The sequence below is a fragment of the Mus caroli genome, unplaced genomic scaffold, assembly GCF_978045245.1.
Source record: "Mus caroli unplaced genomic scaffold, Mus_caroli_1 scaffold_18, whole genome shotgun sequence".
In the NCBI taxonomy this organism is placed as follows: domain Eukaryota; kingdom Metazoa; phylum Chordata; class Mammalia; order Rodentia; family Muridae; genus Mus; species Mus caroli.
Genome location: NW_028227273.1, coordinates 50,739,553 through 50,759,395, shown reverse-complemented (window position 1 = coordinate 50,759,395; position 19,843 = coordinate 50,739,553). Strand labels below are relative to the sequence as shown.

The 19,843-nt window shown below is 43.2% G+C and overlaps 1 protein-coding gene across 4 annotated transcripts in view; it reads left to right on the top strand.

Moving 5' to 3' along the window:
• Positions 1-13,515, top strand: part of Rcan2 (regulator of calcineurin 2) — a 221,407-nt gene extending 207,892 nt beyond the window's left edge. For all 4 annotated transcript variants that reach the window (XM_029470897.2, XM_021186129.3, XM_021186130.3 and 1 more), the window contains one exon: positions 13,094-13,515. In XM_029470897.2, coding sequence (XP_029326757.1) covers positions 13,094-13,254 — 161 coding nt within the window. In that variant the 3' untranslated portion in view covers positions 13,255-13,515. The remainder of the gene's footprint in view (positions 1-13,093) is intronic.
• The last annotated feature ends 6,328 nt before the right edge of the window (positions 13,516-19,843 follow it).

The following is a 19,843-nucleotide window of genomic DNA, read 5'->3' as shown; positions in this document are numbered from 1 at the left end:
AAATGACCTCAGACAGAAAAGAAGGATGGTTCCTACGAATGTTGAGCACAGGTAATTGACAGTGTTCAAATGCAGGCTAACCTATGGCCTTCACCTCCCTATTTCACATAAATGTACCTTGTACCATTCTGCAAGTGCCAGGGAGCCATTGTCATCTGCATGACAGACTAAGGGACTGAGCTGTGGTAAGACAGATGGATTTTCTCAGGGTAATGCAGCTGGACAGTTGTCTCTTCTGATTCCAGGCAGGGAATGAAGCTCCATCCCTTGGCCAGATGGTCTTCTGTTATAGAGTATTGCCAACTTTAGTTCTGTTCTGCTTGGACACTGGATAACTTATGTTCTCACCCTGAGTTGATTCTGAACACCACACCAGCCTTTCAGAAAGCCTGACCTGGTGTGTAGGGTGCACAAAGATAGACCAGTCCACTTCACATGCAATAGCAAACCACCAAGGTCACCAACATCTAGGGTTTCCTCCTTTGCAAGGACAACTGGGATGTTTATGAAGGATATAAACTTATCCCATGTGGATAAATGACTTGGGTCCAATAATAGGGCTGAAAATATTACAGAGGTCATATTAGAAGCCAGCATCATCACTTGTCTGGTGCTAAAAGAACACCCAAGACTTAATGATTTATAAAAAGAGAGAGGTTTATTTTGGCTAGTAGTTCTGAAGTCTAGGAAGCCCAGGAACATAATGTGAGCATCTATCTGATCACTCATATGTCATCCAGAGGACATGAGGCAGCCAGGTATGGAGAATACATCTTTATTCCCAGGGTTTGGGAAGCAGAGGCATGTGGGTCTCTGTGAGTTTGAGCCAGCTTAGTCTAATAGCAAGTTCCTGGCCTATATTCATTCATATGTGTATATATGTGTGTGTGTGTTACATATATATATATATGTGTGTAATATATATATACACACATATATATATATACACACACACATATGAAACATATATATGTAACTAATCTAAACCTCATGAATATGAGATTGGCATTAATCCATTTATTGGCGCTCAGTCATCATGACCCAAATGCTTACCCACACTGTTGCAATAAGGAAGGGGGAATCTAAAATATGAACTTATACTGGGCCCTCAAACTACAGAAGAGGAGATATTTCAGGTACAACAAGGAGGGTTCAAGACTACATACTCTGAATTACCCCAACACAGTGCTACAGGAAAAAAAAATCACATTTGTTTTCCATGTGACACTTTACACAAGTACTTCCTTTTCCTTGAGGGCATTTCTGCTGTTCAACTTTGGCTCTTCCCTGCTTTTTAAAAGCAATGTGTATGCTTTATCCATGTTGGTATTCTCCGTTCCTGCTACCACCTGGCACATAGTAGATGCCCAATAAATATTGGATGACTGACTATATAAATAAATGGATGCCTCAGATGTTAGCCTCCGTAGAGATGGTATCTTCAGCAGCAAATTGTTGCTCTCTGTGGCTTTAGCCAGACTGAGTCAGACAGCAGTTAATTAATGTTAGCAATAACCAAAGGACTTCCAGCATTGCCATTAAAAATGATTTCATAAAGTTCACTTCTTTAATCCTTTGGCAGAACCCTTTTAATGACAAAGTATAACTCATTCCGTGTTAAGGGGAAATAGTTACCTGGGTTCCAGTTTTTAAAAACAATATTTCTATTATTTGTTTGAGAATTTCACACAAAGTTTTTTTTTAACATATTTACACCATCCCTCCCCATAATCTTTTTCAGGTCTACTTTTGTGTCCTTTAAAAAAAATCCTCAGAATTCAATTTTGTCCTATTCTTATTCTCATAGATATAAGACTATCCTCTGCAACACAGTCAAGCTACCAGGGCCCACAGCCTTAAAGAAGATAGATCCACCCTTTCCCAGAAACCACCACGTGTTCATAGCCTCCATACTGGGGTTGGGTGTTCATGATCCCCTTCTCTCTGTATGCTAAAAGATTGCCGGCCTTGATCTTTGACGGTCTTGTTCAGGCAGCTACAGCTCCTGTGAGTTCATGAGGACAGAGGTCTTAGAACATGCCCAGAAGGCACCTGCCCCACCGCATCCTTCCCACTTCTTTCCATTCCTTTTCCTGCAGTGACTCCCAATCTTGGAAGAGGTGGTGTGAATAATCCCTCGTGAGTGAACACTCCACAGGCATTTATTCTCTATACGTTGATCAGTTGTAAGTTTCTGAATTAACCACCATCCACTGGATATACCCCAGGCCTTTCTTCTCAAGGAGGGGCTACATCCCTGCTTTACTAAAATTGCTATTTGGGGCCTGGTGCACAGAATTCACTCCCTTTTGCTCTGTTCATGGGCTGTTTACAGTCGCTAAGAAACGGAGGCTCCCTGTGCTTTGTTTAACACTGATGCTGAGGCTTCTGACCTGGTAACGAGCTAGAATTCTTTATTTCTATTTGTTTTATGGTATCTGCTATTCTGAATTTGAGAAGCGGTATGAGGCTATATTCTTTTGGTAATGTAATAGGAAAGAAAGAAAAAACAAAATCCCAGCCCAGCAAAAACAAGTGTATCCACAGCAGCGGGCATAAATGGCACATAGACTGCCAACCAGCTAAATGGGATGCTGATCTGAGCAAATGTGATTTGCCAGCCTTTGTTCTGCTCTCTGGAGGGCACAGAAGGTCATGCTCACTGCCACTGAGAATGCCCACAGGGAGATATGAAAACATTGTCTATTCTCTTCTCCCCTCCTGCTATTTTTAGCTCTGCATAGCGAGATCAATTTTAGTTAACAGCAGAGGAGAGTTTTAAATGGTGCTTCAGTTTCAAGTTGCCCATGTCTGCTATATTTAGATACCCTCCCCCAACCCCCACGATTCCTACTCTATCAAAACATGTCTCCATAAAGAAGCTTGGCTGCAGTCACTGCTCAGCACACAGACTCCCTTCAAGTGGAAAATATCTCTCACTAATTAATGTAACTCACAAGGAAGACATATCTATTTCAATCTCTGAGTCAGAGGTAAGGAGAATTCTTTTACAAATATAAATTGGCACTCATACTTTGTGTGTATGGTGTGAATACTGCATAAAGGATCATCCTTAAAAGTATGTTTTGTTATACTCTGCTCTTGGGTTATCTTGTGAATTGGGCCAGGGAGGTGGCTCAGCAAGCAACAGTCCTTGCTGCCTAGCCAGATGGCCTGAGTACAACCCCCAGGTCCCACTTGGTGGAAGGAGAGAACTGACTTCTGAAAGTTGTCCTCTGACTTCCACACACTCTGTGGTACATGCATGCACATCCACAGATCCACAATAAATAAATAAATAAATAAATAAATAAATAAATAAATATTTTTGTTTTTGCTTTTGTTTTAAATCTGGTGAACAGACAGCAGCTAAACAGCTGTGATTGTCAGTGTTCAATACCCTTCTCCCTTCGTACCTGGTCTTTTTTAGCTGAAAAGATCTACCGTGAAGTTGGGCTCTCTTCTTGCTTTGGGATAATGACTGCAACTCAAGGTGTGAGTTTGAGTCTAGACTGCATTGTTTATGTGCTGTATAATCTGAAGCAAGTTCCTTCCCCTTCCATGACGAAACCCACATCAGAGTACTGTATAATACGCATTCACTTTCTATGTGACATACTTGGAGACCTAGCCCCGTGCCTAGAATTTAGTAAGTGCTCTGTAAGAGTTCTCACAGAGTTGAAGGAGCACACCTGGTTTCCAGGACGTACAGTAAGCAAAGCAGACAGCTGTGCTAAATGGTGGTCAGCTTGATTGAAAAGATGGAACAGTGGGCAGAGTGTAGGGGGAACATTCATGGGTGTGTAGGTTACCACAGACAGAGACAGTAAAAAGAGGCCTGCATCACAAGTGTAGGAATACACACAGAATTTACACGATGCTTTGGTCACAACCTGAAGGGAGTCAGCGCTGAGTGAAGTGGAGCCTCAGCTGCTCTCAGAATGAAAGGAGACGCAAGATCATAATGATTATCTGGTGTGGGCTAAAGAGGCTTCTCCTCCATTCTCCATCTTCTCCTCCTCTTCTTTCTCCCCCTCCTCTTCTTCCTCCATCTCCTCCTCCTTCTTCACCTCCTCCTGCTCTTTCTCCTCCTACTTTACCACCACCACCTCCACCACCACTATCATCATCTCCTAAAGGACTTTGGGAACTTAAGCTGTTCCAGATACTGGAAGAGTACGAGGATGGGCTAGAGAGCATGTGCCATTCTATAACTAGGAACAATCTTTGGGTTCAGCAGTTTCTTTGCCTTCCATCCTACTGCAGTGATTCCCAGCTGCCCTGGGTGTATAGTAAACTTTACACAGGTGACTATTAGCAGATCAGTGCCCTCTGTAAGTCATCCCTATATTTATTGAGGGTTCACTCACCAGTCTACAACATGACTTCAGTGGGTAATGTCCCTTGCTCTGCAAGCATGAAAATCCGAGTCCAAACCTCCTGCTCCTATATAAACTGCCAGACAAGGCTAGGTATGCCTGGAACTGGGTCAGTATTGGGAAGGTTGAGACAGGCAGATCCTGAGACCTTGCTGGCTGGGTAGCTTAGCTGAAGCTGACCTTCTGGTTCTGTGAAAGACCCACTTTCAAAACAATAGCACAGCAAGTGACAACAACAACACACACACACATACACATACTCACACATAAACACACTCTCACACATGCTCATATATACACACACACACTCACACATACACATAACCACACATTCACACACTCATACATACACATATACTCATACATACACACATACTCACACATACACACTCACATATTCACACACATACTCATACGTATACACATATACATACTCATACACACTCACAGACTCACATACACACTCACACATACACACACGCTCACACACAAACACATATACACTCATACATACACACATACACACTCATATGTACACACATACATGCTCATACATACACACACATTCACATATACACACATTCATACACATACACTCACACATACGCACATACCCACACACATGCACACACATACATAAATACATACACACTCATACATACACACATACACACATATACATACTTATACATACACACACATATACATACTCATATACACACATACATGCACATACATACACACATACATGTTCATACATACACACATACATACTCATGCATACACACATACACACTCATACATACACACATACACGTGCATACATACACACCCTCACATATACACACACATACACTCACACATATACTTACACACATACATACTCATATATACACACGCATACATACACAGTTATACACACACATACACATACTCACACATGTACTCACTCATATATACATACACACATGTGCAAATATCACTCCAATGAGATAATTATAGATACAAAAGATGGTACATTTAAATATTAGAATTGAATGGTTCAGATGACCTCAGGGAAAAAATCCAAGATCTCATTAAAATAGCAACTTGCAGTTTTCTATCTCAGACATAGAGGTGTGGAAATGGGTAGGAAGAGAGAGAAGAGAGAAGAGAAATTTACCAATGACAATTCAGAAAATGGAGACCAGTGACTTGGGGGAAAGAATGAGTCTGTCTTTGTGATCAGGTTCCATGGTGTCCAGCTAAGCAATAACCTGTGAGACACAGCCTCTGTGTCAGTTCTTAGGCTTCTTCATGACCCATGGAGTCAAAGCCCTTTGCAACTGTTTTGTTGCTTGTTTATTTAAATACTGCATGATTAGCTCATCATATATAACAGATTATTTGAGCAGCACTGACCACAGTGACATTCTCCCAAGTGATTAATATCATGCCTCTTGGGAGAGCTTTATATAGTCGGCATGAATTTTTCTTCACCGTATCCTAGGAACACGGGTGCTAACCTCCTTGCCTTGATAAATGCTCAGTTACACAACTTCCTCTGAGTCACGTTATTAGCATGTGATAACTCAGTGTTGCCATCTGTTGTTTTAAGAAGACTAGTTGCTGTGGTGAGGAAAACAACAGGAAGTTCTCCAGGTGGCTGGAAGTTTCAAAGATGTCACCAGATGGGGTCTTTGTTAGAAGAAACATGTGTGGAAATGCTTCGGAGTCATATTGAGGAAAGCACTGAGACTGACCAAAAGTGGTGGTAGATGGGAAAGGAACTGAGGGGTACCTGGCTCTAAGGATTTTCACGGAGATGCCTGGAAGGGTGATAGAAAGATCCCATCTTAGAGATGTGAGCATGAGTGGGTACTTAGGAAGATGTCAAGCGGTCAATATGAGGCCTCTGATAAGGGCATCAGTGTGAACAAGTAAGAATCTTCCAGAACAGCAGGAGGTGCTAAGGAACAAAGCATCTACATGTTAAACTGCCATTGGGAAGTCCCTGGAGCAGAGATTCTATCTGTTCCCCATCAGGGCATATGTTAGGGCCTGGTCCCCAAGTGCTGAAGTCTCAGGAGTGTTTCTTCTTCCCTTCATTAATTCAAAAAGGGTTATTATTTTTTCTTCCTATGTATTAAAATCTATATAGCTTTGACTCTTGTTTTAATGTCTGCACTATCTTCTGGCCATCGCATCTCTGTAAGAAGCTGGTATTTACAAACTATAATCTCAGTGAGGAAGTCTAGAGAAAAATGCAGGATGGGCTCAGTCACTGCCTAGATTCAAAAGTGGCCTTATGGCCGCCCCCCTGTGTCAATTAGATTGGAAGGCACTACCACCAAGGACCCTTCAGGACCCTGCTCATTATAGGTGGGAGGCATCTTGCCTGCAATACAGTCCCTCCTTCTTACCACAGGAACCAGGACATTGTCACCAACCTGATCCCACCCACTCAAGAAGCTAGAGGACAGAAGTTGGGCATCTCTTTGAACAGTAGCCAAGCCTCAGTCAGTGTCTGAGGCCTGAATGAGCATTAGACTCTTGCCCACACTAGATAGTTTTTCATGTGTCTCAGCAGAGCTCAAGGGAAAACCCTGACTGGTGCATTTTTGAAGGCTTTTGGCCCTGGCCTCCTTTCTGCACATAGGGGACAGGACAATCTAACACAGACAAGGGAGCAAGCAGGTGACAGATGAATGCTTTCCTTGTCCCATAAAAGAAACTGGTCTGAATGTCCTGTCCTCACTGCACCATGGCCAAGATTGTCTCCACCCTGGGTGGAAAAGGCTTGACACAAGCTCTTTGTCCCCAACTAAGCCCAGTTGTTCCCTTTGAATAGTGACAGTATTGACGTCAACCCTCATGGTGGAAGAATTAGCTGAAGCCCGAGGGGAAAGAGAAGCCAAAAAAAGAAAAATCCAATCCAGTAAAGCTAAGGCCATTTCTTTTTATTTTGTAGGTACTCAGCAGATGTTAAGCTTTGTGGGATTTTGATAGTAACAAAGTTTCCCAAAATAGCACAATGAGATGTCAGCCTTAATGGGACCACAGCCAGAAAACATCCCTTACTAATGTGCAGTCTGACTTGATTAACATAACTGAAGATGCTTTTGCACCCCACATGAAGAGGCTGCACCAGAGGGGGCCAAACTGCTACTCAGTCTCATTCTGGGTTCTTCTTCCTCCATGCCAGAGATGTGAATGAGGTCCGGGAGAGGGGGAAGCAGGGGGTGCCTTGGAAGGAGTGCCCCTTTATATTAGCCAAGGTAAAGAAAAGACCTAACAAAGGCTAGCTTTGCTTGTGTGCTTCACTGCAGTTGTGAAGGGGTGGGGAAGGAAAAAGAAGAAAGGAGAATGGGGAGAAGAGAAGGGATGGGGAAGGCATGGAAAGAGAAAGGAAGGAAAGCAGAAAGTGGGAATGGAAGATGGGAGGAAAGAAGAAATTAGAGAGGGAAGAAAGGGAGGGGAAGGGAAAAAGGAAAAGGAAGCCAGGAATGGAGAAATACCACCACTTCAGAGACTGGGACAGAATGGTTACAAGTTCAAGAACAGCCTGGATTACATAGTGAGTTCCAGGCTAGCCTGAGTTATACAGTGAGTTGTCCCCAACTAGCCCAGTTGTTCCCTTTGAACAACAAAGTTGTTCCCACTTTGTAGCCTGGGCTACATAGTGAATTCTAGGACAGCCTGGGTTACAAAATGTGATCTCTCCAACAAGGATAGCTGTCTTCCAAAAAGATGAGTAAAGGGCCAAGGTGTATGTTCATGCTGGCCTGTATCACAGCTGTCACCCACACCAGCCTTAGGTTTCATGACCTTCACATTCATGCTTTTGTGTGATCTCTCTCTCTCTCTCTCTCTCTCTCTCTCTCTCTCTCTCTCTCTCTCTCTCTCTCTCTCTCTCTCTCTCTCTCTCTCTCATACACACACACACACACACACACACAAGAACACACAAGCATTACACACCTCCATTAGATCAGCGTCAGCAGGGTTGCTGACACCACTGGGGTTTGTTGGTTAGCAAGCACTTCTAGTAAGTTCTCCCTCCAAGAACTAGTGCTCAGAGATGCCCTCAAGCTGCTCTGAACCATCTTCTGCACCCTGCAGATAAAACTGGCTCCAAGAGGGTTCCTCTTGTTAGCAGTACCCAAGTATCCTCTTCTGCCTTAGAGCTTTGATCTTAAAAAGAAATAAATTAGAAAAAAAAATACTACCATGGTGATAAACTCCACTTAATCCAACTTATTTAACACAACATTAAATGGGCCACAAGATGCCTACAGTGATTTCAAAGGGGGTTACTTTGCTTTCCATCCAGACTGCCACATAGTAGGGTACAAACAGGGGCAGCATGCTGACTGGTCCTTATCAACTAACTTGGACCAGGGGTCTAATACTTACACCAGTCCTATCTGCAATTTCAGCAACCGTAACTCACAGAGTCTCTATGCACTGCAGAGTGACTCCTCTCCCTGCTTCTATTGCTTTTGCTTCCAGTGCACTTAGGAGCCATAATACTGTTTTCCTGGACCAGTTACTTCCATGAAAGTTCCTACTGGACATACTGGGATGTTGATGGGGATGCTGACGGAGGATCTCATAAAGAGCTTCCTGCCTTGTAGACTGAGGAGACCGTTGAGTGAGCAAAGCACTGGCCAGGCAAATAGGAGGGCCTGAGTTCAGATATTTGGAGCCCACGGAAAGCCAGAGACGCTAGGGTATGTCCCTAGTCCTACCATTCCTATGCCAAGATGGAAGCTATAAATGAGGGGATCCCAAGCACTCATGGCCCAGCCCTCTCTCAGACGAGGAACTAAATAAGAACTAATCCCCAAGGCTGTCTTGTGATCTTCACACCTGAGCCTACAGGAACAAGCAAGCATGCACGTGCATGCAAACACACCTGTGCACATCTCTCAAAGGAATAAAACTTTTTTTTTTTGACTCTGAATAAAAAGCAGAGTTGATCTGTATTCGTTTGCCAGGATGTATAACAAAGGACCGTAATGTGAATGACTTCTGTAACAAGACTTGTTGGCATGCATTTCTGGAGGCTCCAAGATCAAGGTGTGTACAGGGCGACTCTCTCTCTCTCTCTCTCTCTCTCTCTCTCTCTCTCTCTCTCTCTCTCTCTCTCTCTCTCTCTCTCTCTCTCTGAATGTGTTAGGGAAGGACCTGTTCCTGCCTCTTTCCTAGCTTCTGGTCATAACCTGGCATTGGACAACATAGACCCATTCTTCATGTGGCATTTATTCACTCTGTGTGAGTTTCTGTGTGTTTAACCAACCTCGTCCTTTTTTTATAAGGCTATGGACTTAATGACCTCATCTTCACGTGGCCATCTCTAAAGAGACCCTATGATCAAGTGAAGTCACATTCACAAGTACTCGAGGTTAGGACTTCAATTCCTTTTAGAGGGACAGTTCAATGAATAACAGTGACTAAGCAGTATGGCCATCCTTCCCAGCATCACTTAGAAGAGCTTTGATACCTAATACATCATCCAGGGTCTCTGTTTTCAATGTCAGCCTCCAACATTCAAGTCTTTAGCTTGCAAGTTTTCTGTTCCACTCCTGTTCGATTACCAGTGTGTGGACAGAACCACAGATGGCTGACACCCTGTCATGGGGACTAACAATACTCGCTCTAGTCATCAAGTAGAGGCTCACATTACAGACCTAGGACAGCAGGCACGATTCCTGGGCAGGGTGGTTTCTAGGTTGTGATCCTTGTAGGAAGGCAAGATTTAAGGAACTCTCAGAGAGAGGTAAGATGGTGCCAAATAATAGCAGCAGATAGGCTGAGTGTAAAAATATAGATACCATGATTAGGTGGTAACTGGTAAGTCACTCTGACAAAGCACACGGAGAGTGGGTGAATTCAGGAAAAGACTGCTGAGAGGTTACACAGAATCTTTTTGACTAGTTCAAGGACATCTGAACTTGGTGAGACTTGGGGAGTTGGTCACCAAGATACAATCTAGACGATACTACCTTTAGAAGTCTTTCTCTGTTGTAAAGGATGGGCAGTAAGGAGTGAGGTTTCAGGGGAAGATGGAAATGCTAACAGTTATGGAGGCAGTACAGGCTGTAGACCCACCTTCTCTTGTACATGGAGATTGTGTTGCTTCTACTGGTCTATGCTGTTAAGGCACAATGTTGTTTGACTACACTGTGCATTCAGCAATGGGGAAGACCATGGGAGAGGCTCAGGAAATACCTACTGAGGTGAAATGAAGACATATAGATGTCAGGTAGTGACTTGATTGTAAAACAGGGAACCAGAGGCAAATTTTATAAGGACAACATTTAATTGGAACTGGCTTACAGGTTCAGAGGTTCAGTCCATTATCAAGACAGGAGCATGGCAATGTCCAGCCAAGCATGGTGCTGGAGGAGCTGAGAGTTCTATATCTTCATCTGAAGGCTGCTAGAAGAGTGGCTCTTACGTGGTTAGGAGGAAGGTCTCTTTGTTCACCCCCACAGTGACATACTTTCTCCAACAAAGCCACCCCTCCTAATAGTGCCACTCATTGGGCCAAGCGTATACAAACCACCACAAACAACAGCCAAAGGTGGATGTGCAAGAGGGACAATACCTATGAATGTCCTCTAAGCTGCATATGCTCATGTACACATGTGCATATCTATATACCTATGTACCCCTAAGCCAAAGAGGCAGTGAGAAGGGGAGAGGGAGAGAGGGGGTGAGGGAGAGAGAGAGAGAGAGAGAGAGAGAGAGAGAGAAAGAGAGAGAGAGAGAGAGAGAGAGAGAGAATGAAAGACTCTTGGGATTATGGCCTTAATGAGCTGAAGATTCCGGACAAGCAATAATCCATGCCTATTGTACCCCAGAGCTGTGGTTGTGTGAATCATACATCTGGAGGAGAATTTCAAGACTATCTCTGCCAAAACATGTTTGACTCAAGATTACTCAGCCATTTGCAGCAAGGCCTGGGATCAAACAGTAACAGGTCTGACTAACTGGCTGCGTTAGTCAGCTCTCTGTCACTGAGACAAGACACCTAAACTAATCAGTCAATGAAGTTGATTTGGGCTTATGGCTTCAGAGCCTTTGGTCCATGTGCACTTGGTGGCTGTGAAGCGCAGTTCTTAAGGAGGGAGCCATGTAAAAGTAATTTTTAAATCTGTTTTTTCCTTTTGGTCCTTTAGTCCCCATCAATAACAACTTTAAGACATTTATTATCATTATTACTATTATTATTATTATTATTATGTCTAGGCCATAAGCTTTGGCTCATTCCCTGACTAGCTCGTAACTTATTTAGCCCATTTAAACTATTCTATGTCTATGTGGTTAGTTACCTCTTCTTTAGTCCCAGCCCACTTCTTCCTTAGAATCTCCTCAGTATCTGCATGCTGGTTTACGCCCATCTTCTTGGTCTTGAATCTCATCTCTCTTGGCTCTCCCCTGTGTCTCTCTTTCATTTCCTACTATTTTCCAGAATCCCCTCTCTTCCTGCCAATGCCTCACCCCCTATTTCTGCCTCATCTCATTAGCCATCAGCTTATTGACTGACGAATGATGTTGATAAGAGATTGTTTCTACAGAACCATGATGGAGAAGGCAGACCCACTTACCTCATGGAGGTCAGGAAGCATAAAAGGAGAAGAGAAGAGGGCCGGGGTCTGATCATCACCTTCAGGGGCATATCCTCAATGATCTAACTTCCTTCTGTGATGCTCCAGCTCTTGAATGTTCTTTCATGTCCAAGGGCATGGCAGCGTGAGCTTTTGGAGGGCCCTGAGGAGCCAGAGCATTACAGTGCCAGATCCATCTAGTCCTTACAACCCACCAGAATGGAAGGACCATTTTGAAACTTGCAGTTGAGCTTGCTGTCCTGAGAAAGGTTAAATGGCTTATTTGTGGTTGGCTAGTTGATAGTGGACAGATGGCAGTTGAATATTTGATAGATGTTAGCTAGGACACAATGACAGACAGGCCTTATTCCATCTGATGTCAGATCGCAGGCTTCCCAATGCACCAAAACATGTTTGACCTATTTCCTTTGCAAACCTTACTAAAGCAGCTTTTAAGAATCCTTCCTGAGGGAGAGGACGGACTATAGGAACCAGAGGGGTCAAGGACACCACAAGAAAACTCAAAGAATCAACTAACTTAGGTTCATGGGGGCTCAGAGAAACAGAACTGACAGCTAGGGAGCCTGTATGAGTCTGACGTAGGCCTCTGCATGTGTTATAGTTGTAAAGCTTGGTCTTCTTGTAGAACTCCTAACAATGGGAGCAGGGGCTATCTCTGACTCTCTTGATCTTTTTCCTACTACTGAATTGCCTTGTTCAGCCTTAATTCGAGGGGAGGTGTCTAGTCTTATTTGATATGCTCTTTGGTTGATATCCATGGGAGGCCTGCCCTTTTCTGAAGAGAAATAGAGGGGTAGGTGGGGGAAATGCAGGGAGAGAGGGGAGAGAGGAAACTGTGGTCAGGATGTAATATATGAGAAAATGAATTTAAAAACACCTTCAGCCAGGCTCATGCCTTTAATCCCAGGACTTTGGAAGCAAAGGCAGGTGGATCTCTGTGATTGGTCTGAAGAGTGAGTTAAAGGACAGCTGGAGCTACACAGAGAGACCCTGTCTCAAAACAACAACAAACCAAAACAACAACAAACAAAAGTAAACCCAACCAACCAAACAACAAACCTCTGTCCCTTTTCTCAGCCCACGTCTCTTGCTTTTCAGGAGAGAAGTATGAGCTGCACGCGGGAACTGAGTCTACCCCGAGCGTCGTGGTGCATGTGTGTGACAGCGACATGGAGGAGGAGGAGGACCCAAAGACTTCCCCAAAGCCAAAAATCATCCAGACCCGGCGTCCCGGCCTGCCACCCTCCGTGTCCAACTGAGCGCGTCCATGATAACATGCATCTCCTCTTATCATGCTTCCCCCCCCACCCCTTGTTGTTTGTCCAAACAATTAATTGCCTTTAAGTCCCTGGGTGTTTGGTTGTTTGCGAATCCTTCCTTGTAATTAAGCCTCTCGGACAAAAGGGCTAGGCAAAGGTGATATGTCTCCCAACCAACTCCTACCCATTACCTACAATCCATCACTTAGAAAGTTCTAGATAAAGGGTAGTATTTTCTTATTAAACAATCAGTACAGCCCATATCTCTGTTCTTTCATGTTGATCCAAGCCAGAGACATCGGTAATGAAGAGCCTTTATGTTGTTTGTGAGCTGCTCCAGTTCAGTCCTCTGTGTGTGTGTGTATATGTGTGTGTGTGTGTGTGTGTGTGTGTGTGAGTGATGTTTTTTTCCTGGCCACTTATATAGGACCATAAGTAAACTTGGCTTTGACTGCATGAGATCCCCCTATCTGGTCTCACCCAGTCCTCTGCATCCCGACATTCCCAGGACATGCACGATCACCAGCATTGATTTTGATGATTTTGAGGGTATGCCCCAACTTGTGGTATCCCAGCCCTGTCCCATATAGACAAGGGGCGCATCCGCAGCACCATTCAGCTCAATAAGTCTGGGAATCATTATTAGTTTGAGTCAATTACATCATATAACTCTGGCCAAATTCCTGGAGGTAAAATTGAGCGTGGCCCCAAAGATATTGAACATCACTACCACATAGGTCTACCCAGTGTTACTGGGGAGGCTTGTCCAAGTAACAGAGACCGATTTCAGACAAACCTATTTATTATAAAATCTCATAGTGTCTGAATGACTGTCCCCTACCCCTTTGTATATTTGTACAGATGTTTGAGCTGTGCTTTTAAAATCTGGATGTTTTTTATTTAGTGATTGTTCAACCATTAGCTGCTTAATGACATCATACCTGTGTTGCTTCTGAATGCATTCTGATTCTAATGTAGATAACCTGATACTATTACACGCTATTACGGTTCGTGCTAAGTTGTAAAAGAGTACAGCAATGTCTCATGCCAATAGATAACTGACTAGCCAACCTCTTTGCTGTCCAAACCACCTGTTTCCAAACAAAGATCCAAGTATCAGTTATAAGCAACTTGGGTGACGCTAAATCCAAGAAATGTATACAGCTGAGCATTTCAGAGCACAAAGGATGATGGGTAAACGGATGCCCCTCCCATTCATCCAATGCCCATGCGCTCAAAAGTTCCCTTGTTTTTGTTACGTGTGACTTTTGTATATCTCTAGCCCAAAGTGCATTACAGAAGATACACCTGCAGAACCATACTTTCTGCTCCATGTGTCAAGCCTCATCTATTCCTGTTCATTAACTAGTAACTTTGGATGCAAATACCATTTACCACACAACAGGCAAGGACTTTCATGGCCTAAGCCTCGGAGTAACACACAAGAACACCAACACAGCCACCTGATGGGGGGAATAATTGTGGTTTTTTGATTAAGGTGTATGTTAGTTTCCACAGAAACTTCAAACCTAGACTGATCATTCAGAAAATTAAAAGTCCGTTCTACTGTGAAATATAGCAATATAGTGCCGGACACGGTACAGTACGATTGAGACGGAGGACAGTATTGCTTGTGGAATCCTGAGTTTCCATGGGGAAAACAAGCCTTCTTTTCAAAATCAGATCCGAGGAGTGTACAGTAAGCAAAGGCTTTGACTTTCCTTTCTTGTGGAAGGTTTGGTTTGGTTTTTAAATTGGCCATGGAAAGACTAGAAATAGTGGCGAGATGATGCCCTCTGGTGGCAGAAACACTGAAATCGGTTGTATAGATGGATTGATTACAACAGTCAACTACCAGGGGCTGACCTTCTAATCCACATTAACTTTCAGGATGCAGGAGAAAGAGAGAGAGAGAGAGAGAGAGAGAGAGAGAGAGAGAGAGAGAGAGAGAGAGAGAGAGAGAGAGAGAGAGAGAGAGAGAGAGAGAGAGAGAGAGAGAGAGAGAGAGAGAGAGAGAGAGAGAGAGAGAGAGAGAGAGACTGGGAAATAATTTGTGCTTCCAAACAATGATAGCAGAAATTTCCAATTTAGTAAAGGTTGACTGTGACTACCTTGCATAGTCATTAAGAACTCAGTGTTCTAGATGGCCCAGGTGATTAGTCTTAGTAAACTGTATTGCCATATGTTGACGTTAACCTGCTACAGATCAAGGGGTTCTCGCGCTAGGTTGAGCATGGGGACGGGGGAGGGGGAGCTTTCCTCAGAAGGAATGGGGAAGCCACGGGACCTCCCAGCATCGAGAAAGTCACCTGGACACTTCCATGATGCTCATTATGCAAACCTCTTTAGCGCTCTTTTCAGTTTGAAACGTTTTAAATGGAGGGGAAGGGGAAGATTTCCACCAACTGAATCATTTGTGCACGTGTACAGCTCAAAGAGCTTAGAGTTCAAATATATCTGGTGAATGAAGGTCTGTGTGGCATCATTTCTGAGTTGTCTGCCTGGGCTAAGGATTCCTGAGGTTGGGGAGGTGGGGGAGGGCAAGCCAGCTTGGAGCTTTCTGAAGGGTAACCAAGGTATGTAGCTAACCCAATGATATTCTTCCTAATGAACTAGGAGGGAAGCTGGTAATCGCATTCCCATGAAGAAGTTATTTAAGCCAAGCCTGGAAAGATGGGTTGGCTTCTCAGGCTTCTCATTAAGGGGGCTCAGAAGGTTATTTTACTGTCAAGTTCAACCATATTGATTCCAAAAGGCATTTCACGTGTGCTAAGAACACTTTTTTTTAATTAGATATTTTCTTCATTTACATTTCAAATGCTATCCCGAAAGTCCTCTATACCCTCCCCTCACCCTGTTCCCCAATCCACCCACTCCGGCTTCCTGGCCCTGGCATTCCCCTGTACTGGGGCATATAAAGTTTGCAAGACCAAGGGGCCTCTCTTCCCAATGATGGCCAACTAGGCCATCTTCTGCTACATATGAAGCTAGAGCCATGAGCTCTGGGGGTACTGGTTAGTTCATATTGTTGTTCCATCTATAGGGTTGCAGACCCCTTCAGCTTCTTGGGTACTTTCTCTAGCTCCTCCATTGGGGTCCCTGTGTTCAGGGCTAAGAACATTTTTTAACACCTTCTCACTATGTTCTTTAAAAACACTAACAGGAAGCCCTCTGATAGAGAGCCCTTAAACAATAAAAGAAATGCTAGTGAAATATAAAAGGTTTGCTTTCTGGGTATCATTAAGGTTGGAGCCGATACACATGGAGGAGTTAAATAAGTCACAGCCAAGCAATGGTTCTCAACCTCTCTAACACTGCGACCCTTTAATATATGTCTTCATGTCTTGGTGACACCTAACCATAAGATTATTTTCATTGCTACTTCCTAAGTGTAATTTTGCTACGGTTATGAATCATAATATAAATATCTGTATTTTTCCAATGTTCTTTAGGGGGTCAAAACCCACAGGTTGAGAATTGCTGCTCTAAAAGCCAGTCGTAAAAGACATACAATACTTTCTTTTTGATGATTAACCTACATCAGGCAATTCACATAGGTCCATGTGCCTTAACTATCTGAAGGCCCATAAACAGTCAAAGGTGCTCCTTCTCACCTCTTGTCAGTCAAGAAAAAACCTCAAAGGTGAACATACCTGGCCTCTAGCAGCAGTGAAGTGTGCAGAACTAGGGAGTCCTGGGAAGGCAGCAGAAGAGGCCCGCATGAAGAAGACACAATGATCATCTGAGAATGCTTGGGCAGTAGCTAACAGCACCACAGGCATGCCTGGCTAAAGCTCTTGCACTCTGAAGCACATAGAGGAAAGCTCTCACATCAATATAAAATATGTACAAGGCCCAGAGAAGAGTGACCAGGAGCTATTAATGTTATACAACTCATATGTCCTTCAAGTGTTGAATGCATACATAAAAAACTGGTGCAAGTAAGAGCATAAATATATTTCAAAGTTATAATGTATGTATACATGTATGTATGTATACGTAGATGTATACTTTTTATATAACTTTTATAGAACTTTTTATATAACTTAAAAAGTATACATATATGTATAAAAGTATACATATATCTATAACTTAGATGTAAATTATATTTATAGATATATTTACACACAAGTGTAATATATACATATAGATGTGTTTATATACATATATATGTACATATATATAAATGACTGAGTATTTAACATATTGATCCAGTTAGGGAGTTGAGAAGCATGCTAAAGTGCCAAGAAAATAGCTCATTGGGTTAAAAATTTGTCAAGAACTCTTGAATCCTAGAACCCATGCAAAATCTGGGCACTGTGGTGCACATCTGTAATCCCAATCAAACACAAGGTGGAAGGTGGAAGCAGGACAATTCCCCCCGTAGCCCCTGGACTAGATAGACTGGAGTACACAGTACAGTGGCAGACAGCAAGAGAGACTCTGCCTCAAAAATAGCATGAAAGTCAAGGAAGGCCAACAAAAGTCATTCTCTGACATCCAGATGTGTGGTCCATGACATTAGTGTGCTCGTTCACAAAAAGACATCATATACATACCTAGAAATATTTTAAGAAGAACTATATTGATAGGAATTACAATAGGGTTGCCTTTGAGAGGGTGTTGACAGAGCAGGAACATGTGGGAACTGTCTAGAGGACTGTATACATTCTTGACTTGAATCTCCATACATAAAATTCATTCAACAAATGATATACCAAGAAAGCGATCTTCAGCCAAAATCAAACCATCATCAGAATGAGAAAGAGCAGGCCAGTAGTTGTAAACAGGGGCTATGAAGATCTTCACACTGGAAATGTTCCCCAGCCATTTCATGTACAAATTATTCAGTTAAAGACAAGAGTATGCTTTAATAGGAAATCCAGAATGTAAGCCCAGAGACACCATTTACCCAGGGGGCCCTTACACTGCCTATCTTATGCTCAGTTTTCAGTGAATTGAATGATTTACCTTTCATTTTCAGAGAATGGACACTTGTGTGGGAACAGCACAAGAAACAGACACATGCCCCAAATTCTGACCATGAAGTACAGTGCAAACCACTGATGGCTCACTCTGAAAGCAGAAGCTCACAGGCGGAGGTCCATGGCGGCAAGGCTGAGAAGATGCCCTGTGCCTTCATTTCCATCCTGTGCAATGCCCTGACAAAAGCCACTTAGTGAGGATGAGCATATGTGAGTTCACAGTTAGAAATTGGAGACCATCACTGCAGGGGTCACAGTAGCAGGAGCTAGAGGAACCCAACCATGTTGCAGTCCCAGCAAGAAGCAGAGGGCAATGGATACCTATTTTTTTTAAAACTAGTTTTCCCTTTTATTCAATGCAGGACCAAAGCTTAGGGAATGGTGCTGCCTAAGGTTTCAGTGTGAAACCCTTCGCAGTTAACTAAGCAGTTTAATCCCTTATAGGCATACCTAGAGGCTAAACCGTCTGCTGGGAGGCTGATCTTCTGGGTGATTCCAGATTCTGGGAAGCTGACAACACTAATTGTGCAAGTGACCTAAAAAAAAAGCCAAATGAACTATGGAAGTAGTGAAGAGAGGAGCATTATGGGAGGCAGAGGAAAGACTAGTCACATTTGAATAACCTCTAGGATGTTGCCAGTATGGCTGAGGCACAGGATCAAGGCTAAGCATGTTCTCACAGGAGGTAAACAGAGTAAAGAGGGATCCAAGATTGTCTGGGCTAAGTTAGAGCATCTTGGAACTCATTTTCATCACAATTAGAAGAGTTTTCATCAGGAAAATTACGTGATCCCCTTCATCAGATGAATCTTGGCACAAATGGGAGAGATTTCTTTTCCCAAAGCTGGAATTCTAAACATATAGACGCTCTATGGTGTGTGTTGGAGCAGCGGGGGCGGAGGTTAGGGAGGGGCTGGACCCACTTACCTACTCAAGACTGGATTCTCAGCATCCACTGTTAACAGAGAGTGTCTGAGAAAATTGGAGACTTTTCTTTCCCCTCCTCAAGTCACAAGAACAGGTTATAAAGGATAATAGGTCAGTTATTCAGGAAAACACTCACTTAGCTACGGGTACAGAGCGTTCTTGCCAAAAGTCACTGTGCAAAGCGTCACTGAGCTCTTGGCAGATCCTCCTCTTAAATTTATGCAATCAGAGTAAGGGAAAATTTCAAGCAAAACGTTTTCTCTCAAACTCGTTTACCTGTTCTTTTCAAAGATAATGGGCAGTGGAATGTCTACGGATGTTGCTTGGTGGCAGAAAAATAGGAAAACTCAGAATCAGGTAATATAATTGAAGTATTTCACTCTGAAATTTTACACATACACACTCGCGCGCACACACACACACACACACACGCTCTCACACACACACAACCTTGGCTCTTTTGCATAACTGTCCATTCTTACTTAAGTACTGAGTCTGAGAACGTAGGGTTATGAAGAACTAGGGGGCCTCCTTGACTAATTGTGATCATCATTAAGATGATGGCCATTTCTAAGCAGTCTGCACTTAACTCTAAAGTATTTTTATTCTTAAAGCATGATATGTGCTTGTCTCTAGAGTACTCCCAAATTTCATACCCTGAGAGTCATCCCATGTGT